This window comes from Mauremys reevesii, linkage group 6 (assembly GCF_016161935.1).
Source record: "Mauremys reevesii isolate NIE-2019 linkage group 6, ASM1616193v1, whole genome shotgun sequence".
NCBI classification, from domain to species: Eukaryota; Metazoa; Chordata; order Testudines; family Geoemydidae; genus Mauremys; species Mauremys reevesii.
In genome coordinates, this window is record NC_052628.1 from 24,158,877 (window position 1) to 24,186,850 (window position 27,974).

Below are 27,974 nucleotides of genomic sequence, written 5' to 3' on the forward strand. Positions count from 1 at the left end.
CCTGTTCATTCCATCTGAAGCACCTGCCATTGGCCACTGTCGGAACACAGGATACTGGACTATATGGACCATTGGCCTGACCCCGTATGGCCGTTCTCATGTACAGTGTACTACGATAAAAAGATGTGATAGTAGTTTATTTAAAGTTGTAGAAGACATCGTAGGATAATGCATTATTTGAGAAATAGAAAGTCTTAAAATTTAAGACTGTTGAGCAATGCATACCCATCAAGGGAAAAAGAGTTGTGCATGCCACCTTAATGCTGGTATTTCCTGACTTTTTGGTGTTAAACAACCTTAATATTCTCCACTTTGGGGTGATGAAATAATAAAAAATTTGCACATACACATCAATTTGCATCCCAGAATCTCAAAACAGCTTACTGACAATTAACTAAGCCTCAGGTCTCTGTGAGACAAGTAAGAGTATTACATTATTTTTTCAAACATGGATATAACACACAAAGGTTAAGAAATTTGTTTATGGTCAAATGGGGAAAAGCCAGAAAGAGATCCGGATTTTATGATTTCAGTGCTCCAATTATCACACTACAACTCAGCCCTGTGAGTGTGATTTCTTCTCTGCCAGCAGACAGATATAGAGCACCTGTCACAACTTTTGAGTTGTTTGAAATTTACAGAGTTTTACAGTCTTGGAGATAACTAATACATATACAAATGTGTCTCTCTGAAGCCCACTCTCATCGTCAAAAACTGTAATAAGCATTAGGTCTGTGAAATAAAGGAAGAAATTCACAAAAGCACCTCTCTTGGCATATTCAAATTCCTTCTAAAAACCTCAGTTCTCTTGTCTTGCCTATGACAAAGTAGAGGAAGAAAGGTAACAAAATTTAAAACAATTAAAAATAAACAAAAATAGAAACACTGAGATCTGCAGATGCCTTAATCACAAGATCTTATTGTCACGTTTGTCCTTCCTTGCCTAACAGCTTTCAATCACCATGTCATGTTCAATTTAGAGTGCACTCTCGCCAGCACAGGTACTAGTTCTTTATTTGCACATTTTTGCTTACTTAAAAAGTATACTAATGCTTTTAATATTTTGATGCCGAAAAAGAATATTGTTCTTACTACCTTGGAGCAGAAGTAGGGTAAGATCCATTGATGATGATGTTGTTGCTGCTGCTGCTTTCTGGTGGGCTGGAGTTAACAGCAAGTTTGCATCGATTGTATATAGTCTAGAAGAAAATGAAATAATCATGTAAACAACTATTAGAACAAGGTGAAATAGTTAGTGAAGAAAAACAAGAATAGGGATACAAATCAAATTTGGCACCAAAGTTCAATGCTAATGTTTCCATGGCTTTTCACCTTTAATTCTATTAAGGCAGGTTTAAAAAAAAAAATCCCTACAGTATTTGCATCCCAGCACTTAACTAGTGCATAAAAAAAATTGAGATTGAAACTGATGAAAAACTCACTAGAAAAAACAGAGTGAAATAAATTAGTTCATAGTTCAAGCTGAGAGAAATACTAAAAGTAACAGCATAAATAGTGAATTTTAAAATTCACTTATTTTTAAATGATTTTTAACTTGACAGAGCTAACAGCACATTTTATTCAATTTTACAATTTTTAAAAGATCCCTTTTTAAGTCAAAATTTTGTCTTATAGAGATATTTTCTACTGATTTACACAACTGTATTCTTAGTGTGTAGTGTATTTTGTGATTTTTTTGTATAGAGCAATAACGTACTAAGCTTTACAAAAATGGAAAATCTTACCGTACTAACATCCAGAGGCAATATAAATACTATAAGAAAGCAGAGATACCAAGCCAGCAGTGTTGCTATGATCACAAGTCTATGTTGTTTCTTGAAGTCTCCATACCGATGAAGTATGAATAAAGCCAGAAAAAAGACAAATATTATCTCGATACCCAAAGCTGCTCCACTCATTATTAAATATTCACTCTAACCAGCCAATGCAGCTCACTTGGATCATAACTGTAAGACAAAAAACACATTTCATTACATTAAAGTAGAGGTCCTCAAACTGTGGGGCATGCCCCCCTAGGGGGTAGTGGAGGGGCCAGCCAGCCCCCACAGGGGGAGGGGAAGGAGCACCACCTAGCCCCGCTCCACTCCCAGCTCTGCTTCAGCCCTGCCCTCAACCTGGGCCCTGGCTCCATTCCTGGCCCCTTTACCCTATTTCGCGCCATGCCCCTGCCCCAAGCTGTGGCCCTGCTCCTGGCTCCAGGGAGGAGGGGGAGTGTGGACAATGGTAAGAGAGGATGCAACCCTGAAAAGTCTGGGGACCACTGCATTAAAACCTCTGGAAGATACGTATGAAATAAATGAGCACTGAATGCTCAAAATGTGTTTCTGTGGAAGCTTACTGACACACACTTTTAAGTTTACATATGAACAGCTTACATAGAATCATAGAATATCAGGGTTGGAAGGGACCTCAGGAGTTCATCTAGTCCAACCCCCTACTCAAGGCAGGACCCAACCTCAGACAGATTTCCACCTTAATCTCAACGCCCCACCCAAGGGGTTTACTTTATGGTCACAAATTCATCACAGTTTCGGCTCATCACAAGCACGCCATTTTATGGGGCCTCAGTAGATCAAGTCCTTCCAATCCTACTCTAAGAGCCTGTCTACACCACACAGCTTTTAGCAACAAGACTGTGTTGACACAGCCTTGTCACTAAAAGTCAGTGTGTGTAAATGCTCTTTGTCAGTACTTCCAGCCCTGTAAGCGGCATTAGCTTTGTCGGCAGGAAAGCGCTCCTGCCAACAAAACCGTGTTCACACTGCCACTTGTGTCGGCAAAACTTTTGTCTTGTCTTTCGTGTGTGGGGTGTGTGTGTGTGTAGTTTAAGTACCCATGAAAAACAAAAGATTTGTCAACAACTTTGCATTGTAGACATACCCTAAGAATTGGGGCCCTCCGTGATCATCAGAGTCCTGTCCATTTGCTGAATCAAGAAGGCAGCCCTGAGCCAGTTTAAACAAGGCTATTTATCCAAAAATCCTTTCTTTGTCCGTTGGTCCTGCTAGTGAAGGCAGGGGGCTGGACTCAATGACCTTTCAGGGTCCCTTCCAGTTCTATGAGATAGGTATATCTCCATATATTATAACTACTATATGCATGCCTCTCCAGGGTGGCTTAAAAGGGCTGATAAAGTAAGTACATTAGCATCCCCCTCCGGCTAGAGAGCATACATATAAAGCTACAACAACACAATGTACATCAAATGTATTAACCTTAATTCAATAAGGTTTAACTAAATTCAATAAAGTTTAACTTAAGTCCATAAGGTTTGTTGGGGTATTACAGGATATTGTCAGTCTGTCGCAGTATCTACCAATTAATTATAAACTACAGGAAAGAATAATTGCACATTAGTCTGAGAAACTTTTATTTTTTAAATCCTCAAAGAGTTCAAATCTTAATGTCTGAATCAAGTTAAAAAGTAAATAAAAAACCACAATCTATTTCCTTATTGCATACTGCTTTATTTCCACAGAGGCAAACAAATAGTAAATCTTTATAAGTGGGAATCAGACAGATGGGAAATAGGAAGAGCTCCTTTACCCTTCCACATAAAATTAATGGTTTGGAGGGATAAGTTGGTAATGACTTGCACAAGATTACAGCTGTTATCTTACTGTGCAATGAGATTTAACATGAACTGGACAGAGCCAACAGTTCCACATAGTTCTGTTATTTTATGAGCTTATTTAATTTTTCTACATAATCAAATCAGCCATTATAAAATAAATCCAGGATGCAATTGATCCGGCTGGATACAATTTGTTGTCTGGGAGAGAAATTGCCAAAAAATATTCAAATCGGAGTCATTTCCCCCTTCACCACCAATATTAAAACATAGTGTTAGGTCAAACATGATGAAAAATTGCATTACTAAAATGAAAATCTCATATAAAACTCCACAAAAGGTTTTATTATGAAGGTTTTAGTAAGAACCTTGCACAAAGCCTGAATGGATGCTATTAACGATCCAATTAAAACACTCGGGTGGAGTAGTTGAGCTCTACAAAGGTGCTTTAGAACTGCTTCTGAAAAAGCAGAAAAGCCTTTCAAAGGGAATCAGGACAAATCCTTTTGTCAACATGGTGCCAGACTTCCTGGACCACAAACCCTCACTTACTTGCCTGTGTTTCCCCACAGAAATATTGCTAAAGCAGACTTCTGAAGATTTTATAAATAATTAGCTATACAAAATATGCTAAACTTGACTAGTCAATCACTTTGTCAGTACCTTGGAGAAGTAACCCAGTAATTTGTAATATGACTAGCACAATAACTCTTTCTCTTCGGGACCAAGAAGTTGACAGTAAAGCAGAAAAGAATCTGACTGTAAGCTCCTTGGGGCAGGGATCTATTTGTCTTTAAGCATCTAACACACTTCGGGGTACAAAAATAATAAATATGTTATTCAGCAGTTGTGGGTCTTGGAAAGATAGGGAAAATTGGTCAAGGACAGCAGCATAAACACACTTATTTCTTACCTCCCATAAACTCTCCAAACCTATTCTGCGAGCAGGCACAGCTCAGCTTTTAAGGTCCCATCTGAAGTGTACCTATTATTCAGGGTACCAGACATTCTGAACTTTGTGTGTGTGTTTTCCTTTCTGAACCCACTTTGTTTGTGGGGCCTGACATGGAAAACAGGCCTGTCCTCTGAGCCCACAAATCACCGGGGGGGAGGGGAGAGAGATTGCCATATCCCAGCAGCCCCCATACACCCCCCTACGCCTCCGTGTACCCCCCAAGGCCCCTCCCCCATCCGCCGTGCCGCCCCCATGTACCTCCCAAGGCCCCTCCCCCTACCGCCGTGCCATCCCCGTGTACCCCCCAAGGCCCCTCCCCTACCGCCGTGCCATCCCCGTGTACCCCCAAGGCCCCTCCCCTACTGCAGTGCCGCCCCGTGTACCCCCAAGGCCCCTCCCCCAACCGCCGTGCCGCCCCCGTACTCCTCTCACCGCCCCCCACTATCATGCTCCCCTGGGCCCTGGTGACACAAGACTGGCCCCTCTCTCCCAAGGCCGCCCCGCTCCCCCGCCAATGGCTGCTCTCTGGCCACAGCGGGGGAAAGGGGGCAGCTGCGGGGGGCGGTGTCTGGGGCGATCCCTCAGGGCAAGCCACCCCGCGGACTCACCTGGGCTGAGCCACTCTCTCAGCACCGGGGCCTCCGCCAGACTCTGCCCCTCTCCATCCTCCCCCGGCTGCGGCTGCTGCCCCGGGCGCCTGGCTCAGCGACCGACGGCCCAGGTCCGAAGCGGGGTTTCAAACTGCGCCACAGCAACCGGCGACAGTTCCCTTGGGGCCCGGCTGCCTCCGTGTCACCGCGACTGGGGCAGCCGGTTCCCCAGCTGCTGACATGTCCCTTTGGCCAATCGCTCGCCGTCCAACAGCGTCATCGACCGACGCCCAGCCGGGCCGCACGGGCTGCTGGGTAGGCCGACTCCGGCGCCGCTGAACTACAAATCCCAGGAGGCATTGCGGCTGCCTCTGCACCAGCTGCTATCCCCACTTCCGTTAGGAGTAGCGCGCGCGCGCCCTGGGGGGTGGAACGTTGCCCTGGCCGCGCTCAGTTCGGTGCTGCTGCGCAGAGTGGCGGCGCGGGAAGGGACGGTCGCTCCTGCTGCTGGTTAGCGGGGACCAAGGCTCCCAGCTTCTAATGCCTCTGCGCCAGGCCACCATGCACAGGTAATGCGGGGGCAGCTGGCCGGAGCCGCGTGGGGATGGCGTGCTAGGGGTGGGATGCACTGGGGGTTGCAGAGGGAAGGGGTGGGTGGTGGTAGTTGCCGCCCAAAGCATAGGCTGCTGCTGTGTTGTGGGGGGTGCGTGCAAAGCGCTGCACTGGGCTTTGTTATCCGTCTGTCTACGCGATGTTAGGTTCCTAACGCTGCAGTATATTGTACGTGCTTCTGCCCCTTCCACCTCTACCCAGGGGATGGGAAACCGCATCTGCATCCCCCAAGGCTACCCTGGTGAGCACAAGTCATGCCTAAAGGCACCGTCTTACTGTGTTCGCTAACGGGTAGTTAATAGCAGGTAGCCATGTGATTTTGGCGGAAATCTGAGCGGGGCTCAGTATGGGGGCCAGTAGCCTGGATGGTGGTGACTTGTGGCGGGGGGTGAGTCTGTAGGTATTGTCCAAAATACAGTGATCCTGTAACAAACCCGCGTTCATGGAGGATTTTGCAGTTTTTACTGTGCTGCACGTTGTGATCATTTGGAATGTTATGCAGTAGTGCAGCTAGATCCCCGCTGCTTCGAAGACACAGGCCTTGTTGCTTGAGCTAAAACAGAATCTCCATTAGTGAATAGCAGTGTGGACATAATTGTGTAGTTCTGATGATCTACACAGTGTAGGGCAGAGACCTACAGCTGTTGGCCAGTTCATTATAGTCCCCTCTATAAATGAAGCATATTTTCAAGCATCTGAGGTTAAGTGAGTTCATACTCATTGACGGTTGTGTCTTTGGCCCTCTGGGACTTCACAGATGTCACTTTGCATCACACCATGGCTACTTACAACTTCATGGTGATAATAGGACCAAAAATGGAGAACAAATGCCTATCATTTGTGCTAACTGAGAGTCGCTGTTAGCAGTACAAGGCCTGTGATGCAACACTTTGACCAGTGCTAATTCTATACAGTAAGTGATAAGGGTACATTTATGCACTACTCCTTCACTGCAGTATTTTCAAAGTGCTGTACAAACACTGTAATCTTTAATTCCCCTGGGAGGTAGATAAGTAATCCCTATGCTATAGGTGAGGGAATTGAAGCAAAAGAGCCTAAAAGCAGATGTCCTTCAGAGGGAGGATTAGAATTCAATTTCTTGACTCCCAATTCTTTATTCAAATCACCAGATCACACACTTGACTATAGATTGTAAACTGCACAGAGTTCACACAGGTGGATGAAGCTGTTCTGGCAATGAAAGATGGAGAAGACCTGTTAGATCAGGGGTCTGCAACCTACAGCACGCGTGCCAAAGGTGGCACACGAGCTGATTTTTGACGGCACGCAGTGGCAGGCTGAGCGGCTCAGCCCACTGCTGCTCTGTGGTTCCGGCTGCTGCCCCGTTGCCAGAGGGAGTCCCAGCCGCCGGCCCCACTCAGCTCCCGCTGCTGGCCTGGTGACTCCCAGGGAACCCCAGGCTGGAAGCGGGCTGAGCAAGCCGGCAGCTGAGACCCCAGCTGGCAGGAGCCAGGGGCCGGAACCCCAGAGTGGCAGCGGGCTGAGCCGCTCAGCCCACTGCTAGCCTGGGGTTCCATTCACTCAGCCAGTGGTGGGCTGAGCGGGGCTGGCAGCGGGCTGAGTGGCTCAGTCCACTGCCAGTCTGGGGTGCTGGCAGCACTCAGCGGGGTGCCGGTCTGGGGTTCCAGCCGCTGGCCCTGCTCAGCCTTCTGCCGGCCTGGGCGAGCAGAATCCCAGGCTGGTAGTGGGCTGAGGGGGGCCGGCGGCCAGGATCCTTGTCTGGGGTTCCAGCCACCAGCCCTGCTCAGCCCGCTGCCAGTCTGGGATTCCATTCACTCAGCTGGCAGTGGGCTGAGCGGGGTCGGTGGCCGGGACCTCAGACCGGCAGCGGGCTGAGTGGCTCAGTCTGCTGCCAGTCTGAGGTCCCGGCCGCTGGCACCACTCAGCCTGCTGCCAGCCTGGGATTCCGTCCGCCAGCTCTTGCCAGCCGGGACCCCAGCCGCTGGCCCCACTCAGCCCACTACCAGCCTGGGGCTCTGCTCACCCAGGCCAGCAGGAGACTGAGCAGGGCCAGCGGCTGGACCCCAGACCGGCAGCGGGCTGAGCGGGACTGGTGGCTGGAACCCCAGACAGGGATCCCAGGCAAGGATCACACTAAATTGATAAGATCTGCATTTTAATTTTATTTTAAATAAAGCTTCTTAAATATTTTTAAAACCTCATTTACTTTAAAAACAACAGTAGTTTGAAATATATATAATATATATATAGAGAGAGAGAGAGACCTTCTACAAATGTTTAAATGTATTACTGGCACGCGAAACCTTAAATTACAGTGAACTTAGCACACCACTTCTGAAAGGTTGCTGACCCCTGTGTTAGATCATTCATTGTAACCCCAGCCATTGCAGGACTTTCTTCCAGTTATTTGTGCAGTCTCATTGTAATAGTCCCAAACAACTGGAGTTTCACTGATTTCTTTGGCACGCTATTCTGCAGCATGATAGGTATGTTAGGAAGACTGTCTTAATTTTCAGACTGAAGTTTCCCCTTTTTCCTGTCCAATAAAATAACAATACAAAATTAAATAGATTAAAATAGATAAATATTTCTATTTAAATCAGTCCTCATGGCCACCAATCGCTGCTGCTGCCTTTACGGGTCTTCCTACGGTTTTATCAGTGATAATGTGCAGTATTCTAATTCATCTGCTTCGTTGCTGTTAACTAGATTCCCATCCCTTTGTGATGCCACTGTTCAAAACTGTAATTTTTTTTGTAACCATATCATGCTGCAAAGTCAGTGTCTGATATGCTCGTCACCCTAAGTGGGTCCATTTCAGCATTTCTGCTTCCCAGGTTACTTCTTTCCATTAAGTGTGTGTTTGACTATTTCCCCCACAGAGTATCACATAAATCTGTTCAGTTTGATCCTAATATGTATTCCAGGTCTGGAGGTGGTGTAAACATTTGTAAAGCCCTATGGGATTTTTGAATGCTATAGAAGTACAAAGTGTTGTTGATTTTTCACTGTGAATTGTATTGCTTATCATAGGGGATATAGGTGCAGCCACCTGTGCCATTTTGTGTTTTGTCTTTCTACATACTTCTAATTCTGACATTTGGTGTTGGTGGATGAGTGTAACTTGTGCTGTTCCTGCAGGAGACATCTCCAGGAAATCCCAGCTTCAGACAGCAATGTTTCCACAAGCTTCACATGGTCCTGGGACCCCACCAAGACATCAGAGCTACTCTCCGGCATGGGAGTGTCTGTCCTTAAGAAAGAGAAGCTGGGCAGTGAGAACACACCTCAGGAGCTGCTAGTGTCTCTTTATCCTCCTCAGAAACGACAGAAAGTGAAAGAGAAGGACAAGGACTTTGTGATTGCACGCAGGCCTAGGCTGCTCCGAGAGACGGAGTCAGGTAGAGTAACAGCAGCCCAGGCTTGTGTCAGCTTGTAACAATGACTGAGGTCAGGTGCTACAAATCACTAATAGTTTAGTTGCTTCTTACAAAGTTTGATGTCTCTGAGCAGACTCTCTAGTCCAGGGATGGGCAAAACTTTTTTGTCCAGAGGGCCACATTGGGGCTGCAAAACTGTATGGAGGGCTGGGTAGGGAAGGCTGTGCCTCCCCAAACATCCTGGCCCTGCCCCCTATCTGACCCCTCCCACTTCCTATCCCCTGACTGTCCCCCTCAGAACTTCCGACCCATCCTACACCCCTGCTCCTTGTCCCCTAACCTCCCAGCGCCTAACTGTCCCCCCCGGGATACCACCCCTTATCCAATGTCCCCTGGGACCCCCTGCCTTTTATGCAACTCCCCGGCCCCCTTACCATGCTGCTCAGAGCAGCATGTCTGGCTGCCTTGCCACCCGGCCGGAGCCAGACGCGCTCCCCTGCAGGAGTGCGCTGCCCGCACGGCTGCGGAGGAGGGAGGACAGCAGGGGAGGGACTGGGGACTAGCCAGCTGAGAGCTCAAGGGCTGAGCAGGACGGTCCCATGGGCTATAGGTGGCCCAATAGGCACTGACTCTGTGGGTGCTCTGGGGCTGGAGCACCCATGGGGAAAAAAATTGGTGAGAACCCACCCGCAGCTCCCCGCCCCCCTGCTCTAGCTTGCCTCCGCATCCTCCGCAAGTGTGCCGCCGCGTCCTGCTTCTCCCTGCTCCCAGTGCTTGCAACGCAAAACAGCTGATTTGTAGGGCAGGGAGGGAGTGGGGGAGGAGGGGGAACATGGTGTGCTGGGGGAAGGGGGAGCTGGAGCAGGGATCCAATAGGGGCAGGGAGGTGGCGGAGTTAGGGCGGGGACTTTGAGGATGGGGTGGGGTCAGGGGAGGGGCAAGGGTGGAGTTGGGCAGGGAAAGGGAGGGGGGGCACGGGCACCCATCGGCGCCGGAGGAAGTTGTTGCCTATGTATGGCCCGTGGGCCGTAGTTTGCCTACCTCTGCTCTAGTCCCTGGATCTAGTGAATCATGTGTTTCTTTCAAGTCTTAAGAGAGAGTTACTTTTTGGAAGTGGTTGACTCTATTGCTTCCTTAAAGGAGACCTGTGAAGGGATAGTATTTTATCGTCTCTGGAGAAAATTATTTCCCATGGGTCATAGAGATTGATAGCTACTATGCAGCCTCTCATTTCTTCTATCCTGTTTTTCTTCAATAAGGATTAAATAGGATTTTGGATTTTGCTCATTTCCCAGATCTGTAGTACAGCAGTGTTGGCCAACAGAGGGTGGATTAAAAAGAAATCAACTCAGATAGGTTCAGAAACATCTCTCCAGCAACAGATTATATCTGAAGACCTCTGATCTAAACGTCACAAGAGATGAATATTCTCAGAGCCTTCATAAGACCTAAGTTTGAGCCTCCTCCTTACCATCTAGTAACTTACTAATGCTTATGACTTTCTCTATGGCATTTTGGTGAGTTTACAGGGGCAGTTTTTTGAACTGCCACCCTTCTCATTTATGCCCGACCTGTCAATTTTTTCTTTTCAGATAAAGTTGTAATCTGGGAAGTGCTGGTTGGGGTTCCTATCTAAAATGTACACGGTCTCCCATCCCATTTAGGGAATCCCTTCTTCCTTTGTTCCACAGACCTCTTTGGAGCAGTAGCAGCATTTTCTAGATGTACATAGTCCCTTGAAAATGTACTTGCTTAAGAAAAGAATGTTTGGATATTAGGCAGGTGAAATTGCTCAAAAAAGCAATATCACAATATGTATTAGGGGCTGCAGTCAGGAGAGTCATGAATTTTAAGAAGGGCTAATTGCACAAGAGAAGAATGGCTGTATCCCTTTCAGAGAGAGATTCTGGTTTTGGAACTCTTCACACACTCTCAGAACACGATGGGTTGGACAAACAGGCTTCAGAAGATAAGTGTGGGACAGTGTTGTTGGCAGCTATTTTTGCACCTAATACCACGATCTCATCCAAGGTGCTGTTAATAATATACCTTTCCAATAAGGAAATGTAAGTACTTAAGTAGGGGACTAGTGTAGCCATAGATCAACAAGGGAATGAGGTGGTGATGGGAGGGCAGGGAATTTTGCTGTTGTCTTTAATATTTTTGTTTAATGGCAAAACTGTTGAAATGTCTAATCAGTGGACAAAAATGAATCAGATCTGTGTAAAGCCTGTTGACTGTTTTCTTAAAGGTATTTCTTGGGATGCGCTGCCAGATGAATTGCTGTTGGGGATCTTTGCATACTTACCCCTAACTGACCTGCTAAAAGTTTCCCAGATTTGCAAGAGGTGGCAACGCCTAGCGTGAGTATTGCTTTTTACTTGTAGGTGATGAGAACAGCGGTGCTTTTTAAAGGTTGTTAAATGGTCTCGTTCTCATCTTGATGTGCATGTGTAATTCTGCCCACACTGAAAGTGGGTTACACATGATTAAGAGACTAGAGACTCATTTGATTCCTTCTGATGTTTAAATGGAGACTGTCACTTGAGAACTACACTTATCTGAAAATTTTGCATTTGGGCTGTGCCCGTAGTTAAATTAAAGCCTCTGCTCTCTTCCAGCCCTCCCAATAATGAAACCTGGGGTCTCTCTCTCACACACTCCCCCAATCTGTAGTATAGTCTGAGCTCTTCTATCATGCACCCACCCATTCCATTAATTAATTCCAGAATCCTATCTTCCCCCAAATTCCTTATGTCTTGCCTGCTACTGAACAAATAATGCCCCCTTTCCCACAGAGTTCCAGTACTTGCAGGAGACTACAGCCTCCCAGTCACACTTCTCCATGTGGACCCTCTACTCCTTGCTTCCCTTCTCTGGAAAAAGCAGCAAAAGCTCCAACTTCCCTGCTCTCCTGTTCCCTCCTCTTGGGACCAGTGGCGCCCCAACTCAGTTGAGCAAAATTTCTGCTCTCCTTGGGTCTTCAATGCCTGTCAAATATTGCAGAGAGTTTCATACAGTATCTTGGCTCTTCATAGTCAGGAAAAAGAATGCGCTTTGCTGTCTGATCAGTGAGAATCTCAGTAATGTTTGTAAAAAGAACAGGAGTACTTGTGGCACCGTAGAGACTAACAAATTTATTTGAGCATATGTTTTTGTGTTTATTGAGCATATGGCTCAAATAAATTTGTTAGTCTCTAAGGTGCCACAAGTACTCGTGTTCTTTTTGCAGATACAGACTAACACGGCTGCTACTCTGAAACCTGTCAGTAATGTTTGTATAAGTAAATCCTTGCTGAGTTGACTTTCTTATTTTGCACGTTCATTTGTAATATTAAAAGCTGTTGATGGCAGTGTCCTTTGCTTTGGCCTTCAGTTACTTACTAACAATCACACTCCTTTCCTCCCTAGGTTTGATGAATCGCTGTGGCAGACCCTTGATCTGACTGGTAAAAATCTGCTTCCAGGAGTGATTGGGCAGTTGCTCCCTGTAGGTGTAACTGTGTTCCGTTGTCCAAGATCCTGTATTGGGAAACCATTGTTTAAAAACAACCGGTAAGGCTGTCACCATCTCTTGGTGCCCTGAAACAAAGTCTCCCTTTGAGTTTTTTTTATATAGTTCAACCAATCTATTTGATTTAGCACCTCTGGTTGTCACACTTGTGCCATCTATAAATTTTGGAATGGAGGCACCATGGAGCAGGGAATAAGGCACTGGGCTGAATATCGAGGGAACTGCATTCTGTTGTTTGTTGATTCAGAATTGTCCAAGAACTGATTAACACAATCTTGAAGTATAGTCTACTACCATTACTCAATTTTTTTTTTTAAGAACCAAGAACTTCTGACCCCTGAAGTATTTTTCTATGCAAAGTTAAAGGAAATATGATTTAACTCTAGCATAGACAGAGATATGAGTCTTAAAGATTTGTATGCCTCAAAGTAAATAGAATTTTGCAATTTTGGTAGCCAGCTTAGTAATATTGATGGATCAGACATGCATTAAAGCATATACATTTTCTGCTAGTTACGCATTTATTTGTGGTATACAAATGCAGCATACTACCTCAATTTTAGAAAAGTGTTAAAATCCATTTTGTATTGTCTGCCTTTTTCCTTTCCCCTCTTTAGACCTCTTAGAGTGCAACGTATGGACATGTCCAACTGCACAATAAATGTTGCAGATCTCCATACTATTCTTTGTCGTTGTGAACAACTACAGAACCTCAGTTTGGAAGGACTGGTGCTTTCTGATGATATCATTAGGTGAGTGGGCACCCTCTCTGGTGGCATCAGGGAATCAGCGCTCATGCCTGGTTAGTCTATCAGGCATTCTAGCTTGCGGCTGAGCAAGTAGCAGCTTAGGCCTCCTGAATGAGGGCCGAGCAAGTCAACAGTCAGTGGCTCTGGCCTTCTGACCTAAGGGTTAGCATTCATCCAGCCCAAAGCGGGGGATTGGGGACAGGGGAACCCGGACCCACCCTGCTCCACCAGGTCCCAGCCCAGGGCACTAGAAATGACAGGTGATTCCATTGTGGGGTTGCCAGGAGAACGTGGGGGTCCATGTCTCTTTTCCTTGGGCTACTTCCTACCAGCATCTGGTGGAGCTGTTCCATGGCCACCGGGGCTTGGTTCCCTCTCTCCTTGTCAGACAGTCCACTTTCCACTCCCTAGTTGGGTTTCTCCGTCTTCCGGGGTAGCAGTTTGCCTTCCCTCCAAGCTGGCTCTGGAGGGTCATCACTTGCCACAGCCAGTTGTGGGGTCTGCTAGCTGTTTGGCTCCCTGGGACAGACGTCTTGCTCCTTCCCTGGTCTGGCTCTAACTGAGGTGCTGGGTCCTTTTTTCTTATACTTTCTGCGAGAGAGAGAGAGAAGGGACGGGATTAGCTGAGCCTAACAGGGTGAGTTAACCTCCTCTGTGCTGGGATGAGGCCACTCCGCCTCATTGCAAGAAGTATTCAATAACTTGGGAGCCTTTTGCATACCAGACAACTTACAAATGTGGGCTCTCATCTTGTAAATAGCTAGACTAGCACAGACTTCAGCAAGAACCCACTTGGGTTCAGGGGGTCTGCATAGGCACATCTATTTACAGGATTGAGGCTTATTTTACAAATGGGATAATTGCTTTATCCATCACAAAAATGAAGCCACCTCTGTGGTGAAACATGGCAGCTGTTTAACAGTGCATAGTAACAGGAAGAGTAGCGGAACATTAAACTGCAAGGAAACATTCAGTTAGGCAGAATGTAAATATCTAAATAGGAATTTGGCCAGGATCTTAGTGATAATAACTCTCCAAGTGTATGATTCATCAAGTACACTAATGTAGCAGGTAAATAGTTACAGAACATCTATTTAACTGTTAAATTGAAAACCTAGGGCTCACTAGGCCAGTGGTTCTCAAACTTTTGTACTGGTAAGCCTCTGAGTGCAACCCCCCTTTTAAGTTAAAAACAATTTTAAAATATATTTAATACCATTATAAATGCTGGCAGCAAAGCAGGGTTTGGGATGGAGGCTGACAGCTTGCGACCCCCTGCCCATGTAATAACCTCACGACCCCCTGAGGGGTCCCAACCCCCAGTTTGAGAACCCCTGCACTAGGCAAAGATGCACAAATGTATCTTTACTAAATAAAGTTCCAGGCTCAGGATGGCCTTAAAGTTATGAAAACAAATTATAAAATTGATACCTGGAGAGATGTGAAAGCATTCTGACTCTCCATCTGTGGTCTTTACAGAAGCATCGCTCAGAATTCCAGTTTGGTGCGATTAAATCTCTCTGGATGTTCTGAATTTTCTGCAGAAGCATTGGAGATGATGCTGATCAGCTGTTCTGGGTAAGACAGAATGAATTTATGCACTTAGATGATCATTTCTCCCAGGAATATCAACGAGTACCCCACTGGCATGGGTGTATAACTTTTATGAACTATAATTTGTGCTCTTGAACATCTAAATAGGGTATTTTCCTCTGCTGAAGAGTCAGATAATTCATGTTTTTTGTTAAACTTCTCCTCTTCCTTAAAGACCGGTACACTTATCTGAAAAAAACAGTTTGCATGAGGATATTCAAAACAGACACAGTTAAAGTTGATTTCCTTATTGCAAGAGAGACAAGTCAAACTCTGTCAATGTGAAAGTGTCTTCAAAATTGTGAAATGGCATCGGATCAGCCCCCTTTACACAGTGTGTGCAGCTTTGATAGTAGAAAAGATCACGTGATGTTAAGATGTCAAAATAATCCTTCAAACACACAGACGTTTTAATGCTGATGCAGTACCGTTACAAAAACTTGACAGCTTGTGCAGACTAACGTTCTGTGATCTGCCAGTGTGAAGAAGGATGGTCTGTGGTTAAGGCACTGAACTGGGACTTGGGAGATCTGTGGCAGAAAATGAATCCAGAGTTCTTGTGTAATGTTGGAGAAACTATTTAATGCAAAGGCAAGCTTAAAATGTACTGTGGGTTTAAACATACTTCCTCAGTTATACCAGTGCAAGTTGTGTAAACAAAACCTTAATCTCTATGCCACAATTTGCAATCTGTAAAATGGGAATATTTTCTTTGTCTTGTAGATTGTCCCTGTTTAGAACCGTGACTGTTTGCTACATGTATCTGCACTGCTTAGCAGAATGAGGACCTGATCTTGGTTGGGACCTCTAGGCCAGTGGTTCTCAACCTTTTTGGGCTCTGGACCCATTTGTAAATGTTTATGGCCTGTCATGACCCAGTAAATAGTCTGGGGGTGAAGGCCCCAGAGGTGGCTTCAGTCGGATCCTGCACCCGGGGGAGGGAGGGAGCTAGGTTCTGCCTGGCACTCACCCCATAGTGGCCGCTCCTACAGCTGCTGTGCTGTGGGTCTGGCTGGGCTTGGCTCTGCACTCTAGGCATTGCAACCTCCAGAGTTGCAGCGCTGCTCAGGTTTGGCACTGGGACCCTAGAGGTTGCAGTACCTGGAGCAGGGTGGCGAGCCTGGCCAGCCCCAGGGAACAGGATCTGCCATGGGACCCTTTGAAACATTCTGGTGACCCAATTTGGGTCCCGACCCACAAGTTGAGGAAACACTGCTTTAGATGGTGCTATATTTTGATAGTAAGTAACAGGACTGGTGCCACAACATGTCGCAGTGGGGCTTGGTGTGTAGAGCGGGAGCTGCCCCTGTTTGCCCAGTGTGGGGTTGACACACCCAGTTACACGGTTGTCGAGATTCCTTGTGATCACAATCAAGGGGTCCAGGACCCCTGTTGAGGCAGAGCAAACAAGCAGTCTGTAGCGCCTGGGTTTCCTGGCTGAGGCAAACACAAGCAGTTGGGACTCTGATCTTTTGGGTAGGGCAGAGCAAACAATCAGTTTATATTGGGAGACCCTGGTAGCCACATCTAGTGGCAAGTGTGGGGCAGGAGGACCCAGGCCTACCCTACTTCACCAGGTTCTGACTGAGGGCCCTGTGAAGCTGGTAAACACTTGAACCCTGTATAGAGAATCAGCTCCTAACAGATTCTCTGGGTCTCTTCCTACTATCTCGGGCACCTCCTCAGCTGGCAGCACCTCGGCGTCTCTGCAGTCAGCTGGTCATCCACAGCATAGCCCAGACCCATGGAGAGTCAGTGGTTTCTCTGCAGGCGCCTGCAGCACACATCCTTCCTCTTCTTCCACCAACACTGACTGAGCTGAGCTGCCTCCTTTTATCTGTCCCCTCCACCTGGACCATACGCAGCAGAAGTGAGGGGCGTGATCTCCTGGGCCCACAATGCTTGTTCAGTCCCTGTTGGCCCTGTGCGGGGTTGATACATCATGTACATTTCTTTGCCTCGCCAATGTTTTTAACTCTGTTCTTGAGGAATCCGTAGGATGAGAGGGTGACTCATTTCTTTGACTTACGAAGAGACAACCAAAAAAAATTGTCAGTAGTAGTGGTTATTTATTTGTAATCTAGTAGCACCCACAAAGGAGTATACAGTGCCTGCCCCAAGGAGCTTACAGTCTAAGACAAGCAACTTGTGAAGGGTTGAAGAGGGTTGTAGTCAAAACATGTATATTTCTGTACATTATAAAAAATACAAACTAAATCAGATGGCCAATTAATAATGGACAGGTTAAGGAGCGAATATCTGTATTTTTCTTCTTTAAAGGTGGATTCTTATCCGTTAGGAACCAGACTATAGCAGATATCATTTGTTGTTGCTATGAAGTGGGGTGATTACTTTGCCATTGCTGGCTTGATGCATTTTGACAACCAAGATGCTCTTTATCCCATTATTATTCCTCTGTGCCATCTATTTAATCTGATCTCTTGAAATTTGGTGTCATTAATGAAGAAACTTGATGGTATATAGCATGTACAGGGGTTTGTTTTTTTTGTTTGAATAGTATGTGGATGCCCTTAAGGCCAAACCTATGTTTCTGCAATGCTTCCAAATGGATGTATTTTTATTTGTGCATAGATTAGAAGAGCTGAACCTGTCCTGGTGTGACTTCACAACTGATCACATTAAAGCAGCAGTCAACCACATTTCTACAAATGTAACCCAACTAAATTTTAGCGGATACAGACAAAATCTACAGATATCAGGTAAATAGCAGCACTGAGAAACCATGGCCAATGGGAGCTGCAGGGCCGGGGGGGCAGTGCCTGCAGACTGATGCAATGTGCCTGCTTGCAGAGCTGCATGGCCGTATCTCCAGCAGGAGCAGTAGGGACAGGGAGCCGCTGGAGGTGCATGCCCCCTCCATCTGGCATCCCAAGCCCCTTCTAATGCCCCAACCCCCTGTTCCAAGATCCCTCATGGACCCAAGCTTCCTCCTAGAGCCTGTGACCCGCAGCCCCTCCCACGCCCCTGCCCTGCACCCACCCCGCACTCCAAAACCCTCCCTCAGATTTAACTGGCATTTTTAATTTACCAGCATCCCCTGTTCCCCCAGCATGCTGATTTTTAAAAAAAAAAAAGCTTTTACTGTATATTGATAGTGCAAATGGCATTTCCGGGGCACTTTTTTTTTTTTTGACAAAGCTAAGACCATTTAAATCCTTTTAAAGGTCTGCACCGAACAACAGTAGGTGAAAAAGATTTGGTATGTTTCAAGTGCAGTACAAATGTTCTTTACAACAAGTACAACCTTTTGTCAAGAACTCACGTTAGTAGGGAACATGGAACTTACTCCATGTTAGCGGTGAATAATTCAAACCAAATGCAACTTTAAAAGGTAGCTTTTACTGGTCAGGAGAAGCTGTAATATTGCTGGGAAAAAGTGCCTGGCTGATTTTATGTACATTTGTTTTTTTGTTTTCCCCCTTCCAGACATTAAGACATTGGTGACAAGATGCCCTTATCTCGTCGAGTTAGATTTAAGGTAAAAAACTGTGTATCAAACTCTTCAGCAGCCCTGAATCCAAACAGTATAAAGACATCTTTGCCCCAGCTCCATTCAGGCTGCAACTTCTGTCTCTCTGGAGCCACAGCACAGAATCTGTCCCTGTACATCTGAGTTTGTGCTAGCAGAAGCCAGAGGAACCTGTGAGTGATCAATATCTACATACATTTTCATACCAGGCTCATCACTGTTTCTGAGCACCTTCAGGCAAGATCTTCTCTCTTCTTCTCCCCCTCCCTCCCCCCCCCCCCAAGCACAGATGTCAATCCTTGGAAGAGTTATTTCTTTGCTAAATTTCAGGCTTCATCTGGGGTCTGTTCTGATCAGGTTCTTAAACTGTGCCCATCGTTTCCTGTAGTACTGACTATCACAATATGCTGGGATTTTCTTAATGGTAATTCTTGACCCCTTCTTGCCTCTCCAATCACACTGGCCAGCTCAAACATTTTGAAGGTATTCTGCTAAACTTTACCATAAATAAATTCCTTGAGACAGAAATTGTTCACAGAAAGTTTCTGAAACTCACCTTTTGGGCTGAGAGTTCTGAGTGTGAAAACGGAAACCTGTTTGCGATGTTACTATAGAGTTTACTTATTTTGATTCTGAGAAAGTTAGATAATAAAGGGGGGGAATACATAGCATTTAGTACAAGATCACATCTAGAACTTGTTTTAACATAGGTGAATTTATCTGAGAATTGGTTATGCACCCCCCTCTTCCCTTTGTCCCCTCCAGATGTCTGATCGGTTGTGCTATAAACTTTAGGCTAGGTTCACTCATAGGTTCCTGTAGCATTTGCTGGCAGAAATCCAGATGCATAGGGGGCAGATTCTGTGCTGGAGCCCCCCAAGGAGATAGAAATTGCAGCCTGAATGGGGTAGAGGCAAAGGTATCTTAAGCTGCCTTTGTGCTACTTGGGTTCATGGCTGTTCTCACTTGGGGCAGCTGCCAATGAGCTGCACCGCTACCAAGAATCCTTATAGTACTGTAGGCACATGCTGTATGCCAGGGTTGGCTGTCAAGAGAAATGCTATCAAGTCTTGAAGTTAATAGCAGACTTAAGGTACAATAACTTCTGATGAGAAAATGGTGGCCTTATATATCAGATCTCAGTGTATTAAGTGCTGCTGACTGTACGTCACAGGGGATATACAGCTTGACAGTACCTTCTTGGGTAATATGCTAATTACTGAAACAGAAAAAATACTTTTCTGGAAGGGATAAGCTAAACTCATTTACCCCCAGGGGAATTCTGCACCACTGCACGCAGAATTCGTGTCCCCACTGCAGAAAATGAAGGGGAAGCTGCATGGGGGCAGTGGTGGGGATGCCCATGGGGCGGGGGGGCACTGTCACATGCCTCTGGCCCCCCGCACCCAATTGCTGAGAGCACAGAGCTGTCCAGCTGAAGCAGAGTGCTGTTCAGCTCTGCTGACTGCAGCTAGACACCCCCTCCTGGGTCCTAGTGCTGGTCATGCCCCCCGTCTGTGTGGTGGGGAACCATCCTGTTTTCTGTACAACACTGAAGGCCTGCAGCGGGGCAGGGTAAGGAGGGTGGTGGGGTGGGGAGAAGAGGCAGTTGGGAAGGGGGGTAGGAAGGGCACAGGGCAGTAGGAAGGGGCAATGGGTTGGGTAAGAGATGGGGATAGGGGAATTATGGGTAGTAAGCGGGAGCCAAGCATGTGGCGTCCCCCCAGCAGCAGCAGCTCAGGCTCCCAAGTTAAGTAGGCCCAGCGACTCCCTACCTCACTGATCCCCAACCAGCTGCATACAGACCTCCACCCCACCAAGCCTCATTCTCCCCCCACCCCACCTTCTTTCACCTGGACTCCCTGCAGAGTTCCATTGCCCCTGTACCCAGAACCCCCTCCAACAAGACCTTGTGCATCCAGTCCTCTGTCCTCTCCCCCTCCCCCCCATACCTGGTCCCCCCCACTGAGCCATCTGTATCAAGATTGCCCCACATAGAACCCTCTCACCCCACATTAAGCCCTTCCACGCTTGGATCGCACCGGGCTGAGCCTGCTTGCCCCACACCTGGATCGGAGGCCAGGGCTGGGTGTGCATGCAAGAGCCTGTCCCTCTCTTTTGCTATCTTGGTGCACCTGACATGGAGAGACAGGGCCTTGGTGTGTCAGGGTCGGGTGCAGCCTTACTGCTGACTCCATGTCCAGGTGGGACTGCAGGGTGATCTCCCACCTCCATGCAGCCAGTTGCCTGTGCTCCCCACTGCCATGCTGGAGTCTGCACATTTATTTGACCAATAAAATATACAGAATGTTGCAAACATTTAAAATATTGTGTGCAGAACTTTTTTTTTTTGGGGTGCAGAATTCCCTCAGGAGTAATATACCTGTCATGCATTTGTAACAGGATTATAAAATGTCAAAGTATAATTTGATTTTTGCCATATCAACTAAACTCTGGTTAGAGAACTCTTGACATATAGAGCAATTTCCTTTTGTGACCTAAATTCCTGTGCCAAAACAGCTTCCTGCAAAACAAGCTACTGCTCCCCCCTCCAAAAAATAAAAATGATAGAAATTGGTGAAGAATTCCTAATATGTAAGGAAGAAAACATGTTAAATTTGAAAATACTTAATAAGCTGGTGAAAGTTTTTGAAGGCAGAAAAGCGTTTAATGCGTACAAAACGTTTCTCCCTGAATTTCAGAAACACTTGAAACTTTGCTTCTATTGTGTTCTTGGAAAGGAAATGTTTTTTAATCCTACTTTTGTATATCACCTTTATTACAGTGACAGTGCAATGTTGAAGCCTGAATGTTTTCAATATTTTCATCAGCTCATCTGCCTACAGCATTTGTCTCTTAGTAGATGTTATCAGATCTCTCCTGCTGACTTACTGTGAGTAATGTCTTACACCCATTATAGTTTACTATTAAAATCAAATACTTAAACTGTTTAAGTCTATACAGAAGTTCAGGATCTTGAACTGCAAATAATATTTTTAAAAACAAGAGGAAGACTGGAACTAAGAGGCAGAATGGAACTGATGATTACTGGTTCTCCGCTGGGGTCAGCAAAAATCTATGAAACCCCCTGGTGAAGCGTCTGTCTCATTTCCCTCTAGTGCTGGTGCATGCACATGACAACCTACTACTGCTATCGGTGAATGCTTTAGCTCAAGCAGCATAGGCCTGAGCTGTGGATCTAAAGGTTCCAGCTCTGCTGGTTGAACCATGTGGATGTAAATATGATTCCACCTAATAGAGTTCCTTGGTGTGTGTGTGTGTTTTTTTTTTTTTTCCCTTTCAAGTTCACCTTTTTATACTGAGGAAGTTAAAGAATATTAAGGTTCAAAGTAAAAAAACTCAGTTAGTTAGGAATTGCTCAAATTAAGGTTACCTATATAACCTTAATTTGCCTCCCTTGTGTGTATATGCATTATGATAGAATCTAATTACATGTACTGTCTTTTCCAGAGGACTCCTGCCTCATTGAGTGCACAGCTTGGATGGTACTCTGAGCAACTAATCACTATTTTGTTTTATTCTCATTGTGGCCCTATGCCTTACTTATTGCACATCATTCAAACACTGCTCGGAATATCAAATTCATTTCCTTACAGGCTTTTCTATGATGCTCATTGCTACACTATCTGAATGCTTCACAAACATTAATCATAGAATATCAGGATTGGAAGGGACCTCAGGAGGCCATCTAGTCCAACCCCCTGCTCAAAGCAGGACCAATCCCCAACTATTTTTGGTGCCCCCAGATCCCTAAATGGCCCCCTCAAGGATTGAACTCACAACCCTGGGTTTAGTAGACCAATTATTTGCACAACACCTCTGAGAGGTATGAGGGTTTTATCCCCATTTTACAGATGGATAACTCAGGCATAGAAGGACAGATTTAAAAATATGTAGCTGCCTAACACTCATTGAAAATTTCACTGGGCACCTAAATATCTTTAAAAATCTGGCCCCAAAAGATTAAGGTCAGAAGTGTCCACTAATGGGTGCCAGATTTGACATTTAAGACCGAATTTATTTATTTTTCTTCAGAGTACTTAGCATTATATATCTTTTTACATGGTCAAATCACAGCTCTAATTAACTTGGTTACAGCTGTGAGTGCATAGCAGTTTTGCAAAGCAGACACCAGAGTCTCACACTGGGCACTCAGAAAATGACACCAGTGACCACCTGTGAAAAGTTTGGTTTAAGTGACTTACTCAGCAGCCCATAGAAACTCTGTTGCAGCGGCAGAGATAGAATCCAGTTCTCCAGGGCAGCATTCAACTGCCTGAACCATGAGACCATTTTTTCTTTTTGCAGTACCCTTCTTCATTCACTACATAACCCCGATTCTTCTCTCAGACCAGGAACATCCTGTGAACTGAATGAGGCTAGTGTCATGGAGAAAAGTAGTATGCAGTCATCTAATTAAAGACTGTCATAATGCATGAACTAAAGTCGCATAGGCAACCTTAACTTTTGGCATTTCCTAACTTTTGAGTGCTTGATTTTTGCAGCCTGAACATCTTTTAATGTAGTTTTTTCTCTAATACAAAATTATGGTTGTCAAACTGACCAAAAACAAAAAAAAATAGGGCCAGATCTTCAGGTCCTGTAAATCAACATGGTTCTGACATCAGTGGAGCTATCCTAGTTCCATTTACACCATCTGAGTAACTGCCCCATAAAGTGTAAAGTTAACTACAGGTGAAATTTTTGTTTTTCCCTCTAACTCTAAAGCATTTGGGGTTTTAGTTCAAATATATGATGTGCCACATTGGTGTTCTTAGATAGGTATTAAAGGAAATGATGCTTTTGATTGTTAAAACGCCATATTAAATCAGAAGCTGTTCATGTTAATACAGCTTTGCTGTGTGATCTTGGGCAAATCAATTAGCTGTACTTCCTCCGTCCATAAAATGGGAACATCTGTCTCATGGTGGTCCATGAGGATTTTTAGCAAAGGGAGCAGTTTTCAAAGGTGCCAAGTGCAGTTTGGCATCTTACTCTTACTGACTTTCAGTAGGAGTTGGTTGCCTGTCATTTAAAAATCTCTTCCCAAGACGTGTTATTCTCTGGTGGAAAATATTATAGAAGTGCAAGGATCTTTTGAACCACACATTACACTGATCTGAGATTCCTTCAATATTTACATATAATGGAGACACTTAAGGATGACTGAAACATTTTACTTTCAGTTTGTTACTGGGTCAGCTATGTCAATGTTAGTCCCTTCTCACTACTATTGAGAAAAGTGACACTAAGTATGTGAAAGCGTATCACAGACTAGTAGTTCTGTAACTATTTACATATCCCTTTAAAGAGGATTAGGTAGCTGAGCTGAAAGAATTTTAAAACTCAGATTATTTGCTCAGTAGTACAGAGCTACTGCCGCCTCTGTCTATGAAGGAGCTGCTGAAGTGGAATATCCTTAAGGAAATTATTCATTAAGCCATTTCTATTTTCTAAACAACAAGATAGATTCCCTCCTTACCTAGGGCCCACAAAAAATTGTGAACAATAATATTTAGTAAAACAAAGCATTAAATGATTGGATGCATAATATAAAGCTTGTTGAAACAATGTATTTACAATAAAATTCTGTTTGACAAAGTTTAAAAATGAGAATTTGCAATGGATCTATATTGATTCCTAAACCTAGGCTGTTAAAATGGGAGTTGGAAGACCTTTAACACTGATAGTGGTGTGGCTGTGGGATAGCTCTGTAGTGTTTGTTCCTTCTCATGAATCCATCTGTCCCCTGACTGTACTTGCAAATACACATTTAAATGATAGCTGGGCAAACACAAGGAACTTGGTCTGTATGACCAGTTCAGACACTACCACAAATTCCATTCTGCTGCTCCCTTGTCCAGACTAATCTTAACCCTGTTACTGCCACTACCACCTTATCTGGCCTGTTGCCATAACCCTTCAATCCTTTCAAAACACCACCACAAACATCACATACCTTGTCCACCCCAGAGTCTATTCACTGGTTATTTTTTGCCCTGTGTTATCAAGATTAAGCTCCTTATCCTCTCCTTCCTGAGCATTCAGAGTTTGATTCATGTCTACCTCTGTTCTCACTTGTAAAGGACTTAGCACACCATTGATGATGATTAAGAATATTCCATACAGTGAAAAATAGTTAATCATTAACTAAGATTATTAAAAGTATTTAAGGAGGTGACTGATGTGTAGGATTTACCAAATTGGCACAATTTGCTCCACTTACTCTGATTGTGGATTTTAATAGTCCATTGTTATTTAATAATAATAATAATTGGAGATATACCAATCGCCTAGAACTGGAAGGGACCCTGAAAGATCATTGAATCCAGCCCTCTGCCTTCACTAGCAGGACCAAGTACTGATTTTTGCCCCAGATCCCTAAATGGCCCCCCCTCAAGGATTGAACTTACAACCTTAGGTTTAGCAGGCCAATGCTCAAACCACTGAACTATTCCTCCCCCCAGAGACAGTAAATAAACCAACCATGTCCTGCAATAATCTAGCATGTGAGAGGCTCATAGGCTGTGAATAAAGTTAGTGACATTTCGTTGCATTTAAATTCCTATTTCTCTATTCAAGCTGGTTTGGCAATTGAACTTCTTACTGAATCACCAGAACAGAGCATAAAGTTTCAATTAAGTATATTTAAAATCAGGGATTTTTTTTTTAGATAGGAGCAAACATTTATCCAAAATACTATTTTTCAGATTTTTCATGAAAAATTGTACTATTCAGTTTGGATAAAAGGTTTACGCCTTTTTTTCAGCCTACTGATCTGCTTGTTTTGTTTCTTCCCTTCTAGTGAGCTTGGTGAAATTCCCACATTAAAGACTCTTCAAGCTTTTGGAATAGTGACTGACAATTCCCTACAGCTCCTAAAAGAAACGCTTCCCCACATAAAGATCAATTGTTCACATTTTACAACCATTGCACGGCCAGCCGTTGGCAGCAAAAACAACAAGGAGATCTGGGGCATCAAATGCAGACTGACACTGAGAAATCCTAGTGGTTTGTGATGCAGCGTTTGCTGGATATTCCCTTTTGTTGTCACCAAGCGTGGTGTGCTTCATCAAGAAACCCAAACACTGGAGCATCACTCTAGTTCTTCTTGTAAAAAGTGTTTTAACTTGGTCTTGTGCTATAATTTTCTTAAGTATATTTTTATATTGTCCTCCTCTTACTGTGTCCAGAAATCCAATCAGGTATGAGTAATTGTAGGCATTTTAAAAGTCAATCTTGCTTTTAGAAATATTTTTGTAAAAGCCAAGTGACTATTGCAATTGTGCTAAACATGATTAAGTTAGAAAGTTTGGTAACAAATAGTGCAGCTGTTCCAGTTATTTGGCAATGTGCTTAATTCTGCAGTCTGATGTTGCTTTATTGGAACTGTGATGGTCCAAAGGTGCTTCTGTAATATTTTTCCAAATACATAGCTTTGAATAAGGCCCTTGCAAAGTAGAGAGATGTTCTGTCATTAGGGAACTGTTTTACTTCATTACAACTCAGTACTTTCCTGACTGTTTCAGATTTTAGAGCTCAGAATGAGTAAGGGCATTAAGTCTATTTAGACTCCTAACTGAACAGGATGGAATATTTGGTGCTATCTGCTTTTTTCAGGGGAGAGGGGGAAGGAGGGAGGAATAAACCATGGCATTGGACACTAAATTCACTGAACCCTCTTGATGCACTAGCAGCTGTGGGAAGGGAGAGCTATGCAAAAGGAGCTATGAGAAAGCTGAATCAGATACTAGCTATAAGGCAGCAGAACAGAGCTACAGTGCATTTTTTCCAACCATTACAGAAGTGTGACCCTCACTGTTTCAAAATGACCGTGCTGAAGAGTGTAAAACTTGAAACCCCTTTGCAAGTTTGTGAAACCAAGGATCTCACCTGTCAGGGTGAAGTTTTCATTGGGTATTTTAGTCTGACTTACATTCCAGTTCTGTGCCACTTAATCAGCATTTAACTTCTTCTGATTTGTGATTTTCCAGTAGTTTCTAAAGATGCATTATTAATGTAAGAATCTCTTCAGAAGGAAGCTTAGTAGGTTTCTGTTTATATAGCCCTGTATTCACATCCCTTAAGTGAGACTCTGCTGTGCTAAGGAACAGTAAAGAGGGAAATACACAGAGCTCTTCAGGGCAAGTAAAGTAAGGGGTCAGTAGGATCTAATGGACATCAAGCGTTCCACAGTACAGAAACAGCAGTCTTGCAAATATGCTTGCTATAGCTGAGGGAGATATGTCACCACAGAGTCCCTCATTTTCTACAATGCAGAAAATGTAGCAAACTAAGTTTCTAGGCTCTGTTGTCCCAGTTCCTGTATTTTAAAGAAACCCACCAAAAACTTAGCAACTTTGATGGTAGTTCAGGAGAGAAAAATACAAAGGTATAGAAATGAACAACTAGATAACTATTCAAGCCTATAAGAGGGGAAAGGATAGATATATAGTTAAGGCATGGGAGTAAGCCTTAGAGCTGGTTCTTTATGCCTATAGTCACCATCTGTAAAATGGATATAGTACATCCCTGTTTGAGGTGCTGAGAATAAGTTTATTCATGACTGAGGTGGCTAGACAGGTGCCAAGGCCATAAGGTTACCTACAGAAAAAATGTACAGTAGAACCTGAGTTACAAACTGACTGGTCAACTACACACACCTTTTGGAACCGCAAGTATGCAATCAGGCAGCAGCAGAGATGGGGGTGGGGGGAGTACAGTGCTGTGTTAAACTAGTAAAATAAAAAGGGAACGTTTTTAAAGATTTGAGGTAAAGAAACTTGTGCTCTTCATTTAAATTAATGGTTAAAAGTAGCACTTTTCTTTTGCATAATACAGTTTCAAAGCTATTAAGTCAGTGTTCAGTTGTAAACTTTTGAAAGAACTGCCATAATGTTTTGCTCAGGGTTATAAACAACCTCTAGTCCCAAGATGTTCGCAACTGAGATTCTACTGTACAACCATAAAGTAGTTTCAGTAATCGAACATGTGCTGTTAACAGGGAAAGAAGCTGAGTTTTTCCCTTTTCCCCCGGGGGGTGGAACAGGTGACAAATTTCCAGCAGGCTTAAACATTTATGTAGCAATTCACATATCCTGGGTATCATTTAACTGTGCTTGCACTTTAAGCAGCTAGCAGAAGTTGAGACCAATCTAAGTCTTCCTGGATGCTCCCATTTCTATATCCCACCAATCTGGTCACAGATTCACCATAGTTTGTCAGCCTTTTGGTGTAATGCTCAATTAAGTCTCACTTCTGAATTTATACTTGCAACCAGTGAGACAAGATATGGCACTCAACACCCCCTTCTATCTGTGCCTGGCCCCAGTAGGGAGTTTAAAAAGAACCCCCTCTCCTCCAACTAGCAACAGAACCCTACCTCACATGACCATCCAGTCTACTAGAGATGGCTATTGCTAATCAGTTTTACATGAAAGGTGATCAAGTGCTATACTGTGGGGCAGCAGTATAAAACATTAAGGGTACATCTACA

At 44.5% G+C, this 27,974-nt stretch overlaps 2 protein-coding genes across 2 annotated transcripts in view; one reads left to right on the forward strand and one right to left on the reverse strand.

Annotated features, from left to right (window-relative positions):
* LMBRD2 (LMBR1 domain containing 2) overlaps nucleotides 1-5,426 on the reverse strand; it is a 42,535-nt gene extending 37,109 nt beyond the window's left edge. Inside the window, exons 1-3 of the mRNA XM_039544423.1 lie at nucleotides 5,156-5,426; nucleotides 1,746-1,967; nucleotides 1,096-1,199 (exon numbers count right to left, since the gene is read on the reverse strand). Coding sequence (XP_039400357.1) covers nucleotides 1,096-1,199; nucleotides 1,746-1,919 — 278 coding nt within the window. The 5' untranslated portion in view covers nucleotides 1,920-1,967; nucleotides 5,156-5,426. The remainder of the gene's footprint in view (nucleotides 1-1,095; nucleotides 1,200-1,745; nucleotides 1,968-5,155) is intronic.
* Nucleotides 5,427-5,531: 105 nt separating this feature from the next.
* On the forward strand, nucleotides 5,532-27,273 carry SKP2 (S-phase kinase associated protein 2). Its single transcript, XM_039545407.1, has 10 exons — nucleotides 5,532-5,706; nucleotides 8,873-9,132; nucleotides 11,363-11,474; nucleotides 12,523-12,666; nucleotides 13,243-13,377; nucleotides 14,854-14,952; nucleotides 17,560-17,687; nucleotides 18,415-18,466; nucleotides 21,243-21,350; nucleotides 25,284-27,273. Exons 1-10 carry the CDS (start codon nucleotides 5,678-5,680, stop codon nucleotides 25,495-25,497), a joined length of 1,281 nt encoding a protein of 426 aa, XP_039401341.1. The 5' UTR covers nucleotides 5,532-5,677; the 3' UTR covers nucleotides 25,498-27,273.
* Nucleotides 27,274-27,974: the final 701 nt, after the last annotated feature.